This window comes from Zerene cesonia, chromosome 18 (assembly GCF_012273895.1).
Source record: "Zerene cesonia ecotype Mississippi chromosome 18, Zerene_cesonia_1.1, whole genome shotgun sequence".
Lineage (NCBI taxonomy): Eukaryota > Metazoa > Arthropoda > Insecta > Lepidoptera > Pieridae > Zerene > Zerene cesonia.
In genome coordinates this window covers 5,236,237-5,254,743 of record NC_052119.1, presented here as the reverse complement: position 1 = coordinate 5,254,743, position 18,507 = coordinate 5,236,237, and the positions used below count along the sequence as shown (strand labels likewise).

The window sequence follows — 18,507 nt, the reverse complement described above, 5'->3', positions numbered from 1 at the left end:
TAAATGAGCACTAAATTTTGAGATATAATTCGAGTGATTCTGCCGACTTGACCTTTCTAGCTTTACAGACGTAATTTACGTATAGGTCTTAAAACCATGCCTCAGGTGATAGGTTATCAATCTATGGATATAAAATAAAACGTAGGTTAGTACTAAGCATTCGGTATCAGTATAGTCCGTTTATACAAATTAATTATAATCTCAACTTATATGCGGATTACAGTATGTTACAGTTAAGTGTTATTAGTGTGAGCAAACAAAATAATTTCAGTGTTAAATTTAATTTTACAAATGCTTTGTAAACCGCACATTAACATAACATTACATACAATATCTTCGTATGAGCGGTATAATTTAAATTTTATTGTCTTTTCGACGAAATCATGAATTATGAAATTTTGAGCGGTGAGCCATATATTTATTTATTTGAAATTGTTGCTTTTGCACGAGGTCATCCGATGCAATATTTGCGTATCTACTAAATATTTGCATGATTCGATATTCAAGAAATTAATTATATAGTTAGGTACATAAAAACCAGTTGCCGCGGGATAATAAATATTTTTAACAAAACACTAAATTTGAGGCACGTAACAGATATTGAATACGAATCATCAAAATGGGTTCACCAAAGAAGTAAGAAGTTATGAGTAACAGACACAAAACATCCTTTTTTTTAAGTCCGTTAAAATGTTCTTCAATTGTGAAGTTGAAAGCTGATGTTATATTAAAAAATAAAGTTGCCAGTCTATACGTAATTGATACGTAAATTACGTTTATGAATAAATTATGGGTATAGTATTTAGAATGACACATTACTGAGGAAAAACCCATAGGGAAAAGTTGCTTCATTCGTCTCGTCAATCCGGATGTGCATGATTAAATGAGATTTTTAATTTGAATATTATGCAATAAATAAGCAGACAATCAAAATCGAATAGTATTTAAAGCTAGATGTGTGTGAATTCGGCATGCAGAGAGTCGGCGAACTCAAACATTCCGATTAGCTTACTGGCAACCACACCCTTATTTATGATCAATAAAATTTATTATAGTAGCAAAAAGCTCTTTATAATGACTGCTACTATGGATAACTAAACAGTAGATACTACATTGGGTTTGTTATAAGGTCTAGGGCATACCCGACCCAAAAACTGTTGTCACCATAAGCAAAGATAACAAAAATTCTATAGTCTGTACTAACCCTTAATTTGACATAAAAATGTTTTTCTTTTGTATTATTTTATCATTTTTAACAATTACATACTAAATCAATATTTGAAATAATGCAACTATGTATAAATAAAATATTCAAATAATCCAATATAACCTGAACCCGAAATCCAGTTATTGAAATTTGCACACCCACTTCATTAATTCATTTATTGCAAATCACAAATACAAATATTTTATATAATCTAGTGAAGTGAATTCATAAAGAGAGAGATATTTGTGAAATTTTCAATGATTTATTTCAAAAATACAAGAGGCTCTTATATCCACGGTTTATTTTTAACTTTTGACTCGGTGAACTGATTTTGATGGTTCTATTCTATTTGAAAGCTGGTGCCTCCGTGTGGTCCCATTTTAATTTGTTCTAGTTTCTGAGAAACGGTTTATGAGACGGAGCTTGTACATGCGATTTTAAGATATAACATCCTAATATTTAAAGGAAAGGTAACCGAATCACTGATATATCAACGAACAGCCCAAACTATTGGGCCGATGGACTAAATGTTGGCAGGCAAATAGCAATTATGATGTAGCATTTCCTAAGAACGCGTTTGATAAATACTGCCCCTACTAGGGATGAACGTTTGTAAGGATTTATTGACCATCTGGGTGAAGCTGCTAGTTCATAAGAAAGTTAATATTTTAAATATTAAATTTACTATAATTTATACATCTATTAATTTATTTTATATTCTCGATTGATCATTAAAATAAATAAAAGCATGTATGATTATTACAGAGAATAAAAATATGAACTATAATTATACATACAAGCTATAACAATTCATATGTATTTCATATTTTATTTAATTTTTAAATATTATTGTCTTAAAATTAGATTTATAAACAGACGCGGTGGAAGTAACAACACTTTTAAGTTTATTGATATTGTAATTAAATAAAAGAAAACGTTGATTGTAAATACCACACCTACTCAACTAACAAATTAAATGAATAGCACAACTTGATAATAGTGAAAAATATAAATTACGTTTATAGGACGCGGAATAAAAATACTTCATAATTGCGTATAGTTATTTATTTATTTATTCTTTATTGCACTTATTTAACAGACGCAAAAAAGTAAAGAGACAAATAGGTAAAAGTTTACAATAGGCGGTCTTATCGCTTAGAGCGATTTCTTCCAGACAGTTATAATATAGATTGCTGTATTAATTTAGCGATGAACATATAAAATCTTTTTATATAGGTATCTAAATTAAGCTTAGTTCAAAAAATTTAATTAATTACTTGTGGTAAAAATTTCTCAAACTATCACAATACCCATATAAACATATATAGTTGTTATGAAAAAAGTAATAAAAAACTTATTCAATAGATACACTTACCAGGTTCATAGTTTCTAAACGTTAGAAACTGGCCGACACAAAAATGCACACAACACAAATATATAGTCAGTGCGACCACACCACGCGAACATTTGAGATACATCTCGACGCAGCCTCCAAGTTTGCGAAAAAGGACCGTCTCACCGCACCACTTTTATATACTGAGTTTTTTTTTAAAGCAAGCAACAACAAGGAGTGATTGCCATCCGATGGTTCCGTTATAGGTCACGGTTTTAATCCAATTTTACATTTTTAAAGTCATCCCTACCATAGCGAGGTTCTGCGTTATAAGACGACGAAAATTGCGTTAGCTGTATGTTGATACCTACAATGTTATGCGTTGATAAAGGCTTGGTCTTGCATAGTGTAGAAGACTGAGGAAATACCTTTAGTGAATGGCGTATTGTAATTTGAATAATTTTGTCATATTTAGATACTTACTTGATATTATCATAGGCTTGTGATTAATGAAACGTCATGGATATTTTAATCATGAAAATAATAATTGCGATATACCCATATCCTACTGATATTATAAATGCGAAAGTATGTAAGGATGTGTGTGTGTTTGTTACTCTTTCACGGAAAACTACTCAACCGATTGCAATAGAATTTGGTACGTAGATAGCTGGACAACTGGAATAACATAAAGGCAACTTTTTATCCCGATATTCCTACGGGATACGGACTCACGTGGGTGAAGCCGCGGGGCGCAGTCGGTAAAAAATATTTTTGAAAGGTTTTTTTGTGTTAATGCTATTTATTTAGTTTGTTTACAGATTATAGATATATTATAATTGTTTGATAGGTTACCAACTATTTTTTTTAACCTTATTGTTAGAAATATTTGATTTAATAAGGTTTGGTGTGTTATGAGGCAGGTTTGGCCTTTTTGTACTGTTTGAAGATTAATCATTGTATCAATATTAAAGAATAGATACATCGTAATATTTCATATCGTAGCATATGCTATAAGTGAAATTTTCGTCCTCTGTGAGCATGGTTAAATAAGATCTTTTTTTATGGCGTCGTCGGCAATGAGTTGCCTGATATTAATATTATTTATTTTCATAACCGTGGTTCTTCTTAATAGTAATTAAAGTATGCTCTTTGCGTTTGTTACGGTTTATTTGCTAGGCTAATTAATTGGCATGAAAATAGCTTCATAATTTGCATTGGTTAGTTTATTTAAAAAACTAACTACTTACCTGAAGCATACTTAAAATTATTATATCCTTCTACATTATGAGGTTTTTCATTTAAAGGTAAAATAGTATGGACAATAATTGATATCTGTTTAAAGCTGTTGATCTTAAAAATATTAATGGGCAATTTTCGTATCATTTCGTATCAATTTTCGTATCATCATATGTACATTTTTTAATAGAATTTCTTTTTTTAAATAAGAAAGAGAACAACTATTTGTATGACAACAGTTTAAATTGTTATAAAAAAAACTAAACCACAAACAAATTTTTAGAACTACATTAAATCTAAATGGGACCACACGGATGGCACCTACTATATGTTTATATACAAACTAGCTGCGCCCCGCGGTTTCACCCGCGTAAGTCCGTATCCCGTAGGAATATCGGGATAAAAAGTTGCCTATATGTTATTCCAGTTGTTCAGCTATCTAGGTATTTAATTTCATTGCAGTCGGTTCAGTAGTTTTTGCGTGATAGAGTAACAAACACACACATCTTTACAAACTTTTGGATAATATTAGTAGGATAGTAGGACTAGTAGGATGAAAAAACGTATCATAATCGACACACCCAGTCAAAAGGTAACAATCACAAAAAAATACAACTGAATTGAGAACCTCCTTTTTTGATGTCGACCAAAAAATATTTAATAAGATAGTTTCTAAACATTTAATCGTCAAAAATGAATCACAATAATAGCTAGCTATAAATGGTTCTAATACTAAATTGAAAGACCTCCCGTACCGTCTCAAGGTTTAGACAAAATTTTAGTTCATATCGTATCTATTCGCTATTTGACCTATGCTGTGGGTATTAGATTTAAAAGCATAATTTATTATTGATTGAATACTATATTTCCTAATATGTGTGGGTGAATTGTTATATATTGTGAAAGAACTTTGATTGCAAAATTGGTTTTATGTATTACTAAGACTGTTTAAGAAACGAATTACGTCCAAAGATGTAATATTTTCAAGGCAGTAATATTAGTTACTTTCAAAATGAGGGTTGTTATAAGTTTGACGTCGATGCTGTTTGCCTGTCTGTCTGTTGTATCGTTTTCAAACGAATGGATTAATTTCGATGTGTTTTATCTGTTAGCCAGTTGCCTTGCACTGTTAGCTACGTTTGGTGAAAATTGGTCAGAGATGTGGGTCGAAAAAAAATTGAGTCATGGTCATCAAATTTTTATTTAATTTTATAGACGAAGCATTACAGTGATTTTAATCAACGGCGATTTTGCAAATACCCACATTAAACTAGTTTAGTATATGTTATCTGTGGTTAAACTTAAACGTGGCCTGCGGTTTCACCTGCCATTAAATTCAACAAAACCATCATTATTGTTATGGTGAGACACAACATTTCCACGTATCATTATCGGTACAGCAGTTTTGATGTTATTGAGAAACAATAATAATCGTAGTAATCAAGCGAAATTATCCAGACAACGTTTTATATAAATACTGATTGACCCTGGCAAACGCTGTTCTGCTATAAACTAATCGTTAAGGGGCATGAAAATTAGATGTTGGCCGATTTTCATATCTACCCGATATGTACAAAAGGTTATATGAGAATCGGTCCAATCGTTATAGAAGAGTATGAGAATGAACACACAAAAAAAAGTTATGTGTATAGAGATTTTTCTATGGCATACAGACATTTACGGCTTAAACGGTGAAGGAAAAACATCGTGAGGAAACCGGCATGTCCAAGAATTAAAAGTTCGACGACATGTGACATCTGCCAACCCGCACTTGGCCAGCGTGGTGGATTATGGCCTGAACCCTAATAGGAGGCCTGTGTCCCAGCAGTGGGAACATATATGGGCTGATGATGATGATACAGACATTTTGTTTCAATAGCCACGTATAGAAAAAAAAAACGTTATTAGTTTAATTATTCGTTTTATTCGATGTTTTTGAAGCCAAATAATCTAATCAGTGGATACTTATTTACCAAGGCTTACTTAATAGCAAATTACTAATTGTAATTGGTATGACTAACGCGTGGAAACCACGAGACAAAAGTGGGTAGGCACTCAATTATTAACGATTCTATTGTTTTAACAAAATCGATATTTTAGAAAAAAAATACTATTGGGTCTGCAATGTTTATTTAATCTATACTAATATTATAAAGCTGAAGAGTTTGTTTGTTTCAACGTACTAATCTCAGGAACTACTGGTCCGATGTGAAAAATTCTTTCAGTGTTAGATAGCCCATTTATTGACGAAAGTTATAAGCTATATATGTACCACGAGTGATTCCGGGGCGCAACGCAGTGTACAGTGGTATATATCGTGTTATAGGAGCAATTCTAACAATACTCAATATTTAAATCTAGTTTAATGATCTTATAAATAGAATGTGGTATGAAAATCACAATAACCCTAACCTTTTGTTTAATTTTTTGAGTAAATATTATGATTTAACATTTCTGATTGCTTTAAATGTATTTTAATGAATTTTTAAAATATTTATATCTATTAATCTACATAAGATAATCAACCATTGGATTATTCGATCATTATTTATGACTAGTTGGGCATTAAATCATTGTGCCATATTTTTGGTATATAGCTATGTTTAGGTTATAAACATTCGTCCATAAAGAAGGCAATAAAAGACGGCATTAATAGAGTAATATGCTTTTTCATATACAGCAGCATAAGTCGATATAGCATAAATTTACGAATGATCTGGATGGTTTAAAAGTACTTTTATATATTGAGTTATTGTATATATTTATCGTATTACTTATAGTATAATATAGTTATTGTATTTATTTATAGTAGCATATAGTAATAGGATAAATATATACTATACTATAAAAAATAGCCTTTACTCGCACTAATCCGAGGCCTGTAATACAGCACGCAGCGCCGAAACCCCAAAGTGATCCTATGCAGTGACAGTCATAAAGTTCTCAATTATAAATGAGTAAGATATAATAAAAGAAGTGTGTTTACATATGCGTGTGTGTGTATGTGTGATCGTGTGCTACTTTATACTTCAACTTGGATTTAGTTTTCTATTTCGTCATAAGTTTGAGAATTTACATTTTTTATTAATTATTATTTTTTTTATCTCTATGATCATGATCACATGTACAAACGTATTACCACTATTTTGCTTGAAGTGCTTTTACTAAATTTGTTACTGAATAGCATGATACGGTAAATGGTCGTAGATTAGATTCATCTCCGTTGATCCATTTTGGTGGATACATGTTTGGTATATATTTACTATGGATATATGGTCATTATTCCTAAGATATCATATTTGGATCTAATGCTATTGCATGGGGATCAGAAGATCAAAAGTAGTTTGTCACTTCGCGAAACTCCAATTATACATGTACCGATCTATCTACCTATAAATTCCTATAGATATTTCTGTTAAAACTAACACGAGGAAGCTTATTATTTACTTTTGATAGAGATGCAATATTTATATTTATGAGAACTGTATGTATGAGTAAAGAAACGAAGTAAATCCTATAATTTTATCTCCTGACATTAACACATACCATAAAAGTACTTAAAAGTAAATCAAAACCCAAAATCCTGACGGAATTCCTAAAATCTGCCGTGAAATGAAATGAGTTGTCAGTTATTTAACATTCAAAGAGCACCGCTGTGTACTGTGTATCAGGTTACATATTATATTTTTTAAATAAATAAATTTTGTTGGTAGACTAAAACTGAGGTCAGATACCTATCTTAATTATAAAATGTTCGGTAAACATTTGCAAGCAAGTTACTGGGCCCTGGTGTATAATCTTGGAATAGTGAAAACGCGAAAGCTTGTGAGAACGTATATCGATGTATGTTTTTTAATACTCTTTCAATCGTAAACCACTGAACAGATATTGATGATACTTTGTGTAGTAGTGATGTACTCGAATAACTAATAAGTTACAGATATATTATCTTCCAAAAAAGCGCAAACAAGGTATTTTGGGAGCCCTTTATCGAGTGAAATTAAAACTATATTACAGTATCCATTACGTTTGTCACTTGTAAGCTATTTTTTATTTAATTATGTGTTTATTTATATAATATCCTGTTACCATTTTATTTAATAAATTTAACATAGATAATTCGTTATTTAAAAAATAATAGTAATGTACATTTATTCATGTACTATTATTTAATACTTTTAAAAGTTTTGAAATTAAAAATAAATTTAGTTTTATAGGAGAATATTTCAAAATTACACACTCTTTAAAAGTTTTTCAATGCCACGATAAATTTAATTAAAATTAAATTAAAAAACCAAAATAATTAAGTAAGTACGTAACATTTATTTAATATATTTGAAAATACTTCGATATAACAATTATTTTTGTATTCATTAGTTTCAAAAGTATTAATTATTTAACATTCAGTGTTGTCAAACCTCATTCTTTAAAAATATAATAATTCGAAATGTCAACCGATAATGATCTAGCATTTTTAATCTGTGTCGTGCTACAATAAAATTAAAAAGAATCGTCAATAATGCAATTTTTGTCCAAGGAAAACCACAACATTTTAATTAACGGTCGAATATCTCCATCTGTGTGGGACCTCCCCGGCTGCATGTTTAACCATTGTTTGAAATATAAATGTCAAATAATATTAAAAAAGTAAATGATATAGCGGAAAGGAATGTATGACGTCACAATAAAACCCAAAAGATAACTTTTTTTTCGGTTCAGTTCTTTAGTCCGATTTATTATCATATTATAGCGTTTGACATTATGAGATATTTATTTTGACTAACGATTAATTTTATTAAAGAGTATGAGCGTGATTTGTAATGCCTTATAGTATATTGTGTACCATTGCATTAAATTTAAGATTAATTTATTTAATTATATGTTGAAAATATAATGCTACAATTTGATACGATAGAAAAAATACACAAACGCATCTCTAAACATTTCTTATCACTATTAAAGACCATGCTTATATAGGGAAATCATTGTAATTTCTTCTCAAATTATACTTCAAGATACATAGTAATTGGGTAGTGCTTTATATTTTTGTACAATCAATGGATTTTTATCAAATCGCGCTTTCTTATTTCTGAGCGATGATATGTATGCATGTGTGGGTGCTGCCCTGTTTACTGTTAGAATCGGTGGACATCGTAAAGATAAATACCAGAAAGCTGTATTTAATGGGACTTGGTATATTTTTGATGTTAGAATTTAGAAGACGTAAATCCTACGAGTTAATACTTTACCAATCCTTATAAAGATGAACTAGGGAAAAACAATTTGTGTGGAGATCAAATTTCGTGCGATTACATAAAATTATCAGCAGCGAAGCCGTGGGCAAAAAGTTAGGTTTACTTATAAGTCACATTAAAATATCAGTCTGCTAAAGAATAAGCATTCGTTCAATGTTGTTGTTGAATTGAGCCAGATGATTTATTAAATAACGGTATAGTTAAAAATTATAAGGTTTTCAAAAAATATGCTAATACTTATATTATTGATAGACATTCAAAAGTTATTTATAATAGTTTATCTTTATTACATCTCTCAACATTTTAATGAGATGTTATGCAAATTATGTATCACACACTTCTTAATAATAATAAATGTTTTATTATCTCAGTAATGTACGTGATTTGATTTCATTTTAACGGTATTTTAGTACCGCATTTGAATGGCCACTTTTTAAACATCGTAATTGATAAATGAATGACATGGCTGTCATTACACGGGGGGTATATTCTTGTGCCATGTATTTTGAATCAAAGGTTATTGCTGGATGAGTCGTTTTTTTTTTAACAATTTTTAATGAAAATACGTTTGTTGACGTGACAACGTCTTAAATTAGGTTGCGGCTCGGTAGTCATTCATGAAAAAGTGTAACGCCCGGTAACGTTACGATGAGTCACCGAACTATGATCGGTCCACCGCGCGCGCAGCACTAGAGAATTAGGCGCATTGAATCTTTTTGAAGTCTCTGTCTTTTTAGTAAACAAAACATATTTTCTATAGTTAAAATTTGTGCAATTCTTATTTTCATTCAATTCCTTGTTCCTATTGTGCAATTTAATAATATTCATATCAATAAATATTCTACCGAGAAAAAGACGTTGTCACGTAAAATCTTCGCCCGTAAAACCGACTTTACTGGCAACCATTTTTTTTAATAATAATAATATCGTTTATTGGGTATAGACAATTATTGTAACATTTTCTCCTCCAGCGTTAGGTACATTCCACAGCCACACTATTGCGAAGCGCTTTTTGAGTAGGTAACATAGTAAAGGTGGATAGTTTTTAAATGTTAAAGAATTGTTTAATGGCATCAAAACATCTCGGTAGGAAAATCGGATGTTATGTCATTATTGTTAAATTATTAAATATTGTAACATGGAGCATTAAGATTAAAGAGAAAACAATTTTTACTTATTTCCGATACAATTCGCGACATTGCTTACTATCGCATGATACCATAATACATACCTTCTTAAACTTGCAAAGGTTATTGACTGCACTCAAATACCTTATCAACGAGACTTATGTGTAGATTTTTATGCAAATGTTATTTTATTTATTTTAACGCATCCGTTTAACAAAACAGTGACGTCTGAGTATTTTGTCCATATTTTCTCACAAGAAAATTGTTTTAGGGTCAATATGACCGTTAGAGAGGTATGTATTTTTTTTTTTTGTTTTGTGTCATCGTGGGTCGCCAAACGTGAGATGGTAAGCGATCAGGGAATGAATGCGTTACTCGCATTAAAGGGAGAAGGGATGAGGAAAGGAGTGATGATGAAGATTGAAAGATGGGAAGAATGAAGAAATGGAAAAGGATGTCCAGATCATCATCGCCCCCCCCCCCTCATCGCAATGAAACAAAATGTATGTTATGCTAATTCAAGCTTATCCTTGAAGTGTAGTACCTTCCCTGGCGCGAGCTGGTGTCAAGTCGTGTCGCAACGTGCTCGAATCCTTCGCATATTATTCGTATATTGTTCATGACCACATTCAAAAATTGAATTAGTTTTAATTTCATTTACTGTATTAACCGTAGGTTCGGTGGTAGTATTTCAAGATTAGAAACCAACGAGTATTAAGCATATCTTCTCTTATCCTACTTACTTTAAATATAAAAATTGTATCGCGAAATCATCACGCGGATATTTTTGAAATTTGTCGTATGAATAGTGAATATGTTCTGAAATAACACATAGTTTATTTTCTAGGATTCTAGCTAGCTAGCTTCATAAGCCTATCAAGTTTTCATCTTAGATTTGGATATTAAATTATATGTCTATTCATTCATTTAGAAATAACAATTACAAGCAATTAAAAAAATGTATAATAAAAATTCGTCTCACATTGCTTCTTACGTTCAGACTGATGAAGTTGAAAGGTACCTTTTAAAAAAGATCACAAGCGAGATGAAACAATATTATTTATTTTACAAAAGAATGAAAATACTTCAAAGGTCCTTCAAGAATGCTTCCTTGGGCAGTACTTTGGCGGCCGCTCTAATATTGTGCACGACTGTTACATACGCCTCTCCGACGATGCTACAAAAGATCTTCTTATAATTTTCCTCCCTGTGTGAGCCCCAATATACCTTTTCTTCTTTTAAATCGGTTGCTGAAAATGGTAATACGTAACTTGTATTTAAAAAAGTGATTAAAAAAGGCGTTTCAATGCGGATTCGATCCAGAGAATGCATGGTAAATAATGCTTAAGTTTGGATCAGTTCAACATTTTTTAAGTACGTATACGTACGTACGTAGTAAGTAAGTATTATGTTACTGTATGTCAGTGACATCAAGAAAAACAATCGTATGTTTAAGGACAATCCTGCCTACGTGTCGTATCTCTACAAATAATACAGTAAAACTATATATTATCGTATGAGGTCAATTACGTTTTACATGGTACTGAACCAATTTATTCAATTCAAAAACTTACTAAATCTTTTTAGTGACTTTATTTTAACTAAAGGCGTATAAATGCATTATAAATTAAATGGAAAAAATAATTAAATCGTTTTAGTTTCGCGTTACGTACATTTTTGAATACTATAAAATAATTAAACAATATTAGTTATTTCTCGTATTTCCCGGCAGGATCACACAATAGGATTTACTTACTTTTCACACTTCGTAAATTGGAAACTAAGACAGCTACAGAACTATAGTAAAACAGATATTTAGAGAAAAAAGGTTGTTTTAGTGACATTAATAACTCATTTTGGCAATTTTTCGACTTTGTGACTTTTCGATCTATGGGCACGATATATAGCTGAAGAGGTCGTTTGGTTGAACGCACGAATCTCAGGAACAGCTACGAGACCGATTTCAAATACTCTTTTACCATTGTACATGATCCCTTAGTTATTGCCATATATATCCAGGCGCGAAGAGAATATTATAAGAACCATGAGCTGGATTAGATTGCTGCGATCAACTCATACTATAGGTAGCGGTTGCAAGAATCTTACGTCAAAACTGATTATTATTACCTTCTTTGATATCCTTTACTAATTCAGGGTTCAATTGCAAATCAGGATCTCCAATAGGGTCGCAGGTAATTATTTCTGGGCCCAATACAAAATGCGATACACCCTTGTCATCGGTTTGGAAATTGTAGTTGTACTTGGCTGTACACAACGCACCTGTGGAAATAATTAAAATTGTTGTGGTACTTTTGAATCGTCATAACATAGTTTTACACGGCATTACCATTTATCTTTAATGATTTTATGGAATTGATCATGATTCATAACTGTTATGAATTAGTAACTATATTATGGACGATTAAATCAACGGACTTTCAACAACATACCTACTACATACAAAGGCGTAGGTGACTAACATTAGTAGATCATTTAGAAGTCTAACTAATACCTTTTTTAAACAAAGTTAATGAGACACTGCCCCAATATTTTACTATAATGACTTAACTCTTTAGATCTCTCTAGACAAATCCTTAAAATACAACGTTGTAATTTTAGTCCTTAACAATGTAATTAAAGGGTCGCAATAACAGTGTCGTTAATACAATTTATACTCACTTCCTTTTATTGAAATGGTGCCGGGTAATGATTTTTCCTTTTTCTTCGCCTCAAGGGTGATGTCCCCAGAAATAACGAGATTCACCTTTGTTTGCAATTCAACGGCCTTCGTTTCTTTATTTAAGCTGGAATCAAAATACTAAATTAGTCCCACATATTATGTGAATGTCACGTCATAGAACCATATTATGCAACACTAGATTTCCGAGACTTTGTCCGCTTAGTCAAAGGAAATTCCAAGGGGAATAAGATTTTTCATCGCGGAAACAAATGGCCTATGTCACTCTCTAGCCTCCTAACCATCTCCAAATATAAAAATAATTTCATAAAATCGCTCCGGTGCGACGTGAAAGAAAGACGAACAAACATACAATAACAATATAATAACATATTAATAATATTAGGAAAGATATCCTTCTTAATAGAGTAGCAGGAATAGGTATTATTATGTAGTATTCGGTAGTTGTCGAAGTCAAACACGAAAGATGAACTAAAGATCTTAGTCCAAAGGAGTTGTTAGTTAATTTGTCCTTTACACTATGATAATAAACTTTGATCTGGCTAATTCAATCAATATACATAGTAAGTAAATATGTAAACGATCAGCGCATGCTTTCATTCCTTAAAAACAAAATCTATAATACTTATAATGTTTTGTTTCGCTCCAAGCTAGATAAACATAACTCCAACTAATTAATCACATTTAATGCTTTTATTTAGGGAAGACGTATTTATTTTCCGTATAAGACCATAAAATGCAATCTATATAATAAAGAAATTTTATCAAAACCTTATTCACCGCAATCGTCCTCTAGCGTTTTTATTGTTTAATAATAAACATGAGCGCCTGCAGCTTTTTATGAGTCTTTCACGTACATGTAGTTATCAAGAAGCAACATTACAAACACGTAGGCGTTGCATTTCTTTTGCATTGTTGAGGTAAACACATTTATTGAATCTAGAAGTCGAGTACGCTTCGCTAAGAATTGGGCCAGCTCGCAACGGGAACCATACCCCGACAGATGATATGAATAATCAGTTTTCTCCCGAAGGAATTATAAACGAGAGTTTTTACACAATTGTTTATGTCTAAAAGTCCTTTGTGCTTTATTACTATTTTCTTTTACCCTAATGCCGATAGATAGAGAGTTAAATGGTCTATATGCTTTTCATTGTAAAATTTTATAACACAGTTACTATGTAAGGAAGCATTTGGACATATTTATTATTTGATATAACCAACTCAGAATACGTAGATTGAACCAGTATAGGTATTTATATTTACTTTGATATTTGCATATTTGAAATTGGAAATTTATTCTTAAAGAAATTATTTTATACTACCACATACAGTCGTGCACGCTTCGGCACGAATTGGGTCAACTCGCACCGGGGAAATACCACAACCCCACAGATGACCGGCGTGAAATAGCACACTACTACGTTTCGTTTTGTGAGTGAGGGAGCCGGAGGCCCATATCCTTTTCCTTCCCATTCCCAGACCTTTCCTTTTTTCCTCTCGACAATCCTTTCTTAACATTTAAACAGGTCTGCAACCGATCTTATGCCTCCCCAACGTTCATAGGCGGTGGTAGCTTACCATCCGGCGAACCACCAGCTCCATTACCGACGATGACATAAAAAAATATATGTATACATATGTCATACCAACCTGAATGAAGATAATTGTTGATTTTTCAATCCTACTACGGTTAAGTTTTTATAGTGATTCGACATTCCCAGCTCCTCATTGAATAGAATATCCAACGATGGTATTATAAGTGGGTCGATAGCTTTTATGTCATACTCTGGAACGCCAGCTGCAGTCTTCGCCAGAAAGGTTTGTGTCGACTTTCGCAGGCATTCCGTGTCGGTTATGTCACATGGTGAGAGAAAAGAATCTGAAATGTAAATTGTTTTATTTAAAGTTAAGTATATCATGAATAAGAAATTACTTATTTATTCATTTATTTTTAATGTCATAGCGGCGCAAATGAGCTGGTGATTCGCCTGATGATAAATCACCTTATGGTAAAATATACGGCACGGCCTTACTCACTTACAAGGGATCTATTTCAGGCAACAAACAGAACATGTGAAAACAAAAATACTAAAAAGAGGTAAAAATTTAAACCCGTGAAATATAAAAGGTAATACTATAAATACATACACCTAAATATAAGTAATGTACCATAAAAAAGAATGCATACATAATACAATTGAAAATAACGATATATAATATGTACATGATAGCATATAAAGATTTCCTCTATAAATGGGCTATCTAATACTGAAAGAATTTTTCAAATCGGACCAGTAGTTCCTGAGACTAGCGCGTTCAAAGAAACAAACTCTTCAGCTTTATAAAATTAGTATAGATAGTAGATACATCCAAAAAATATAGAGAAATTAATATTCGGTGGTGATTTAATGAGTTTAGATTAACTTCTCCCGTATAACCGTGCGATGAATGGCTAGAAAAACGCATAAACATTCAATAATTCCTAGTAGTATATATAGCTAATATAAATCGATCCGCACTTGGCCATATTATACACTAAACTCTTATATCTATCATCATGATATCTGGGACTATGAATGGTTACTAATCTTTATATTAATAATATACAAAAACAAATTCACACTCTAGCTAAGATTACGTTTTCTAGCTAACGTTCGTATTGGCTGGCTGGCAAAGCTGTCAAAGGGCTTTTATGATCTTTTAACGCGTCGTTTCATTATACAATGGTCATCTATAGCTGTGACCTGAAACCTCATTCTTCTCTCGACCTTGACCGCTGTACGTCTGGTGTATAATCAATGACAATTTAACTCTATTGACACCTTGAAGCCACTGAGCGTTTATCAGACGAATCATTGAAGTTCATTGAGCCTGTTAAACATTTACTGATTGCTCTGATTTAAATCTTGGATTGAATTTATGATTGAGGTTTTTCCATGTTTCTGTTGATTAAATTTTTCCTTAGTTTGTTTATAAGTAGTATACTTAGGTATTGTGATTAAAATATAAAAAAAATGGTTTCATTAATTGATTATGTTCATGTTTTTTCTATTTCCTTAAGGTCATATTGTATCCGTATTGATTATTTGGAACAATTTGCCTCAGATCGCAGGTCGGTCACAACAAAAAAATTAACATTCATAAAAAGAAGTAATATCCACTTGATGTATATTGGCTAAATGATAACTAATTGATTTGTTTGTTCCGGAATCTAGGGTTTGATAGGTCCAAAGGGCTTTACCCACTACAACGTATCTGTCATACTATGATCGTAACAGGAAGGTGTAAGACAAAAATTCTTTGTATTGAAAAGTATGAGACGATGCCCACTGGATCGGTCCGTCACCGATCAGCACCATAACGTGGCATGCACGGATTACTGGTGGCTCTGTACGTAACATGCGACGTTGCCACACCGGTGAGGCGCCAGCGGCGATAGAGTATACTACTAAAAAGTATTTCCTTCGGACTCAGGTGAACGGATGATACCGAGATAGTATGCGGACGCTCCCCTCACTAAAATCGTTAGCATGGGTATGACACCCGGCTGATTATGAGATGATGCTGACGCTCCCATAATTAAAGCAGGTACACACAGCTTTGATACTTAATTGATACGCACTAGTGAGCAATTTAGAGAGCATATCGTGTTGCTCTCCGATCCTGACACCTTCCTATTACGTTCATAGTATAATAGGTTTATTCGAATAAAAACAAATATTATTTAACAACGCAATTTTGATGAAAGCTACTATGAAATAAAAAAACTCAAAAATGAAAACACACCATGATACGATAAGAGAAGGAAAGAAACAATCGGCATGTACAATGACTTGTAGCGCCGATTTTGATTAACCCCCTAACCAGACATTAGCCTGTTGGAGTCATATTTGAATTAGTATATTTGTATTAGTTTAAATAGTATATATACATCAATTTGTTATTCAAAAACCTACAACCTTGCCCAGCTTAACGTGAATAATTTAATTATAACAATTTTCTGCTAAATCCTTGAAACAAAAACAAAAAGTTATCTTAAAATATACGAGAGGATATGATCTCGAATTAAAAGAAAACCCCAAAGTGTAAAAACAATTTATGAAAATGTGTTGCTTATTCGAAACAGTTATTCGTGATAATGAAACTCAATTGATAAAAGTATTAAAATAGTGTGAAAAGTAAATTAATTTACGTTGGTTTAATATTATGTGATGTGATGATAACCGCTCTTGACCGTAAACTGTTTTAATCTTTTAATTGCATTTTGGTTAATACATTATAGTCTGAGTTCTTAGTAAGTACGTTATAAAGCTGAAGAGTTTGTTTGTTTGTTTGAACGCACTAATCTCAGGAACAACTGGTCTATTGAACACTGGTCCATCCATACATTGAGGAAGGCTAAAGGCTATATATGTAGCGGGTGAAGCGGGGGTGGACCACTAGTTAATGTTAAAGAAATATGAAGCATGTTTTTATTATTTTCTTGAGAATTACAGAGTAGGTACGTCATACCCATAATGAAATATATTTAAAATGGATACAAATTAATAGAATGCTTACATACATACATACATATGAATGATTCGTAATAACGATTAAAAGTTAAGTTTTTTAAATTTCCAAGGTAATGTAGGGTAAAGGTAAGCATTGTTGTAGTTATTTCTTGTAAAATTGCTAAGAAAATTACAAGTTTAAAGAAGGTACACTTACTTCAAATATTAAAGCTAATCATATCGTTACTATGGTGAATTTCTTTAATAATATAATTCTAGTTTTAAATCATTCTCTTAAAAAACACCCACAGCATCCAACATTTTTTCTTAGTTAAAAACAATTTTAGCGACTAAAGCCCGAAATATCTCATTATTTTAAAAGGTAATGCTGGTATTAATTAAAACATAATTTCTTATATAAGAAAGAAGATATAAATAAAGTTCCAATCTTAACCAATTATTACGTATAATAATTTTTAAGTTCATATTTATTATACCTCGCTAAAGCTTTTTCAAAAATAAACAATATAAAACGTTACGTACCCATAGATAAAATAGAATAACATTGATAAGAACTAACGCAATTCGAGTGTTCTTATCAAACCTACCTTCACAAAAAACAGTTAAGCAGGACACGAGTAAGACCAACACACGAGCTGACAGCATCTTGGCTCCTCAGATCCACTACTGACACAATTACGGCTGAATAAACCAACTAAACACTTACTTTATATACGTTAGATTACAGCAATGCAAATAATTGTCGTTATTGAGCATTCCGTCACATAGGTCACATTTTATCAAGCACGGTAAAGTAAATACCGATAATCGTATAAAATATTGTCACAACTTCGAGAATTTGATGCATGAAAAAGATATAGGTATCGGTAATGTTTAGTATGACTATTGTTAATTGTTTCCCGATTCCCGTTAGAAGCGGTTCTTTCTGGTTTTGTTGTCTATAATTTTTGCTAAGTCCGCTATTATAGTTTCATGATAAATGGCCAATTAGATCCCTCGCAATGTAACGTCAATCTTGTGATTATAAGTTTGTTTACATTAGGACTTTCTCTTGATTGGTCAAATTTTAAATTCAATAATGGATAGATGGCATAACGTTTTTTTTTGTTTTATATTTCAAGTTAATAACAT

At 31.8% G+C, this 18,507-nt stretch overlaps 2 protein-coding genes across 3 annotated transcripts in view; both read right to left on the bottom strand.

Moving 5' to 3' along the window:
* The window catches only part of LOC119833910, a 10,480-nt gene extending 7,559 nt beyond the window's left edge, over positions 1–2,921 (bottom strand). For both annotated transcript variants that reach the window (XM_038358132.1, XM_038358133.1), the window contains exon 1: positions 2,583–2,921. In XM_038358132.1, the coding sequence (XP_038214060.1) occupies positions 2,583–2,685 (103 nt within the window). In that variant the 5' untranslated portion in view covers positions 2,686–2,921. The remainder of the gene's footprint in view (positions 1–2,582) is intronic.
* An 8,281-nt stretch (positions 2,922–11,202) lies between these two features.
* On the bottom strand, positions 11,203–18,122 carry LOC119833859 (juvenile hormone-binding protein-like). Its single transcript, XM_038358063.1, has 5 exons — positions 17,964–18,122; positions 14,513–14,741; positions 12,841–12,965; positions 12,289–12,441; positions 11,203–11,411 (listed from the first exon to the last, which is right to left on the bottom strand). Exons 1-5 carry the CDS (start codon positions 18,019–18,021, stop codon positions 11,248–11,250), a joined length of 729 nt encoding a protein of 242 aa, XP_038213991.1. The 5' UTR covers positions 18,022–18,122; the 3' UTR covers positions 11,203–11,247.
* Positions 18,123–18,507: the final 385 nt, after the last annotated feature.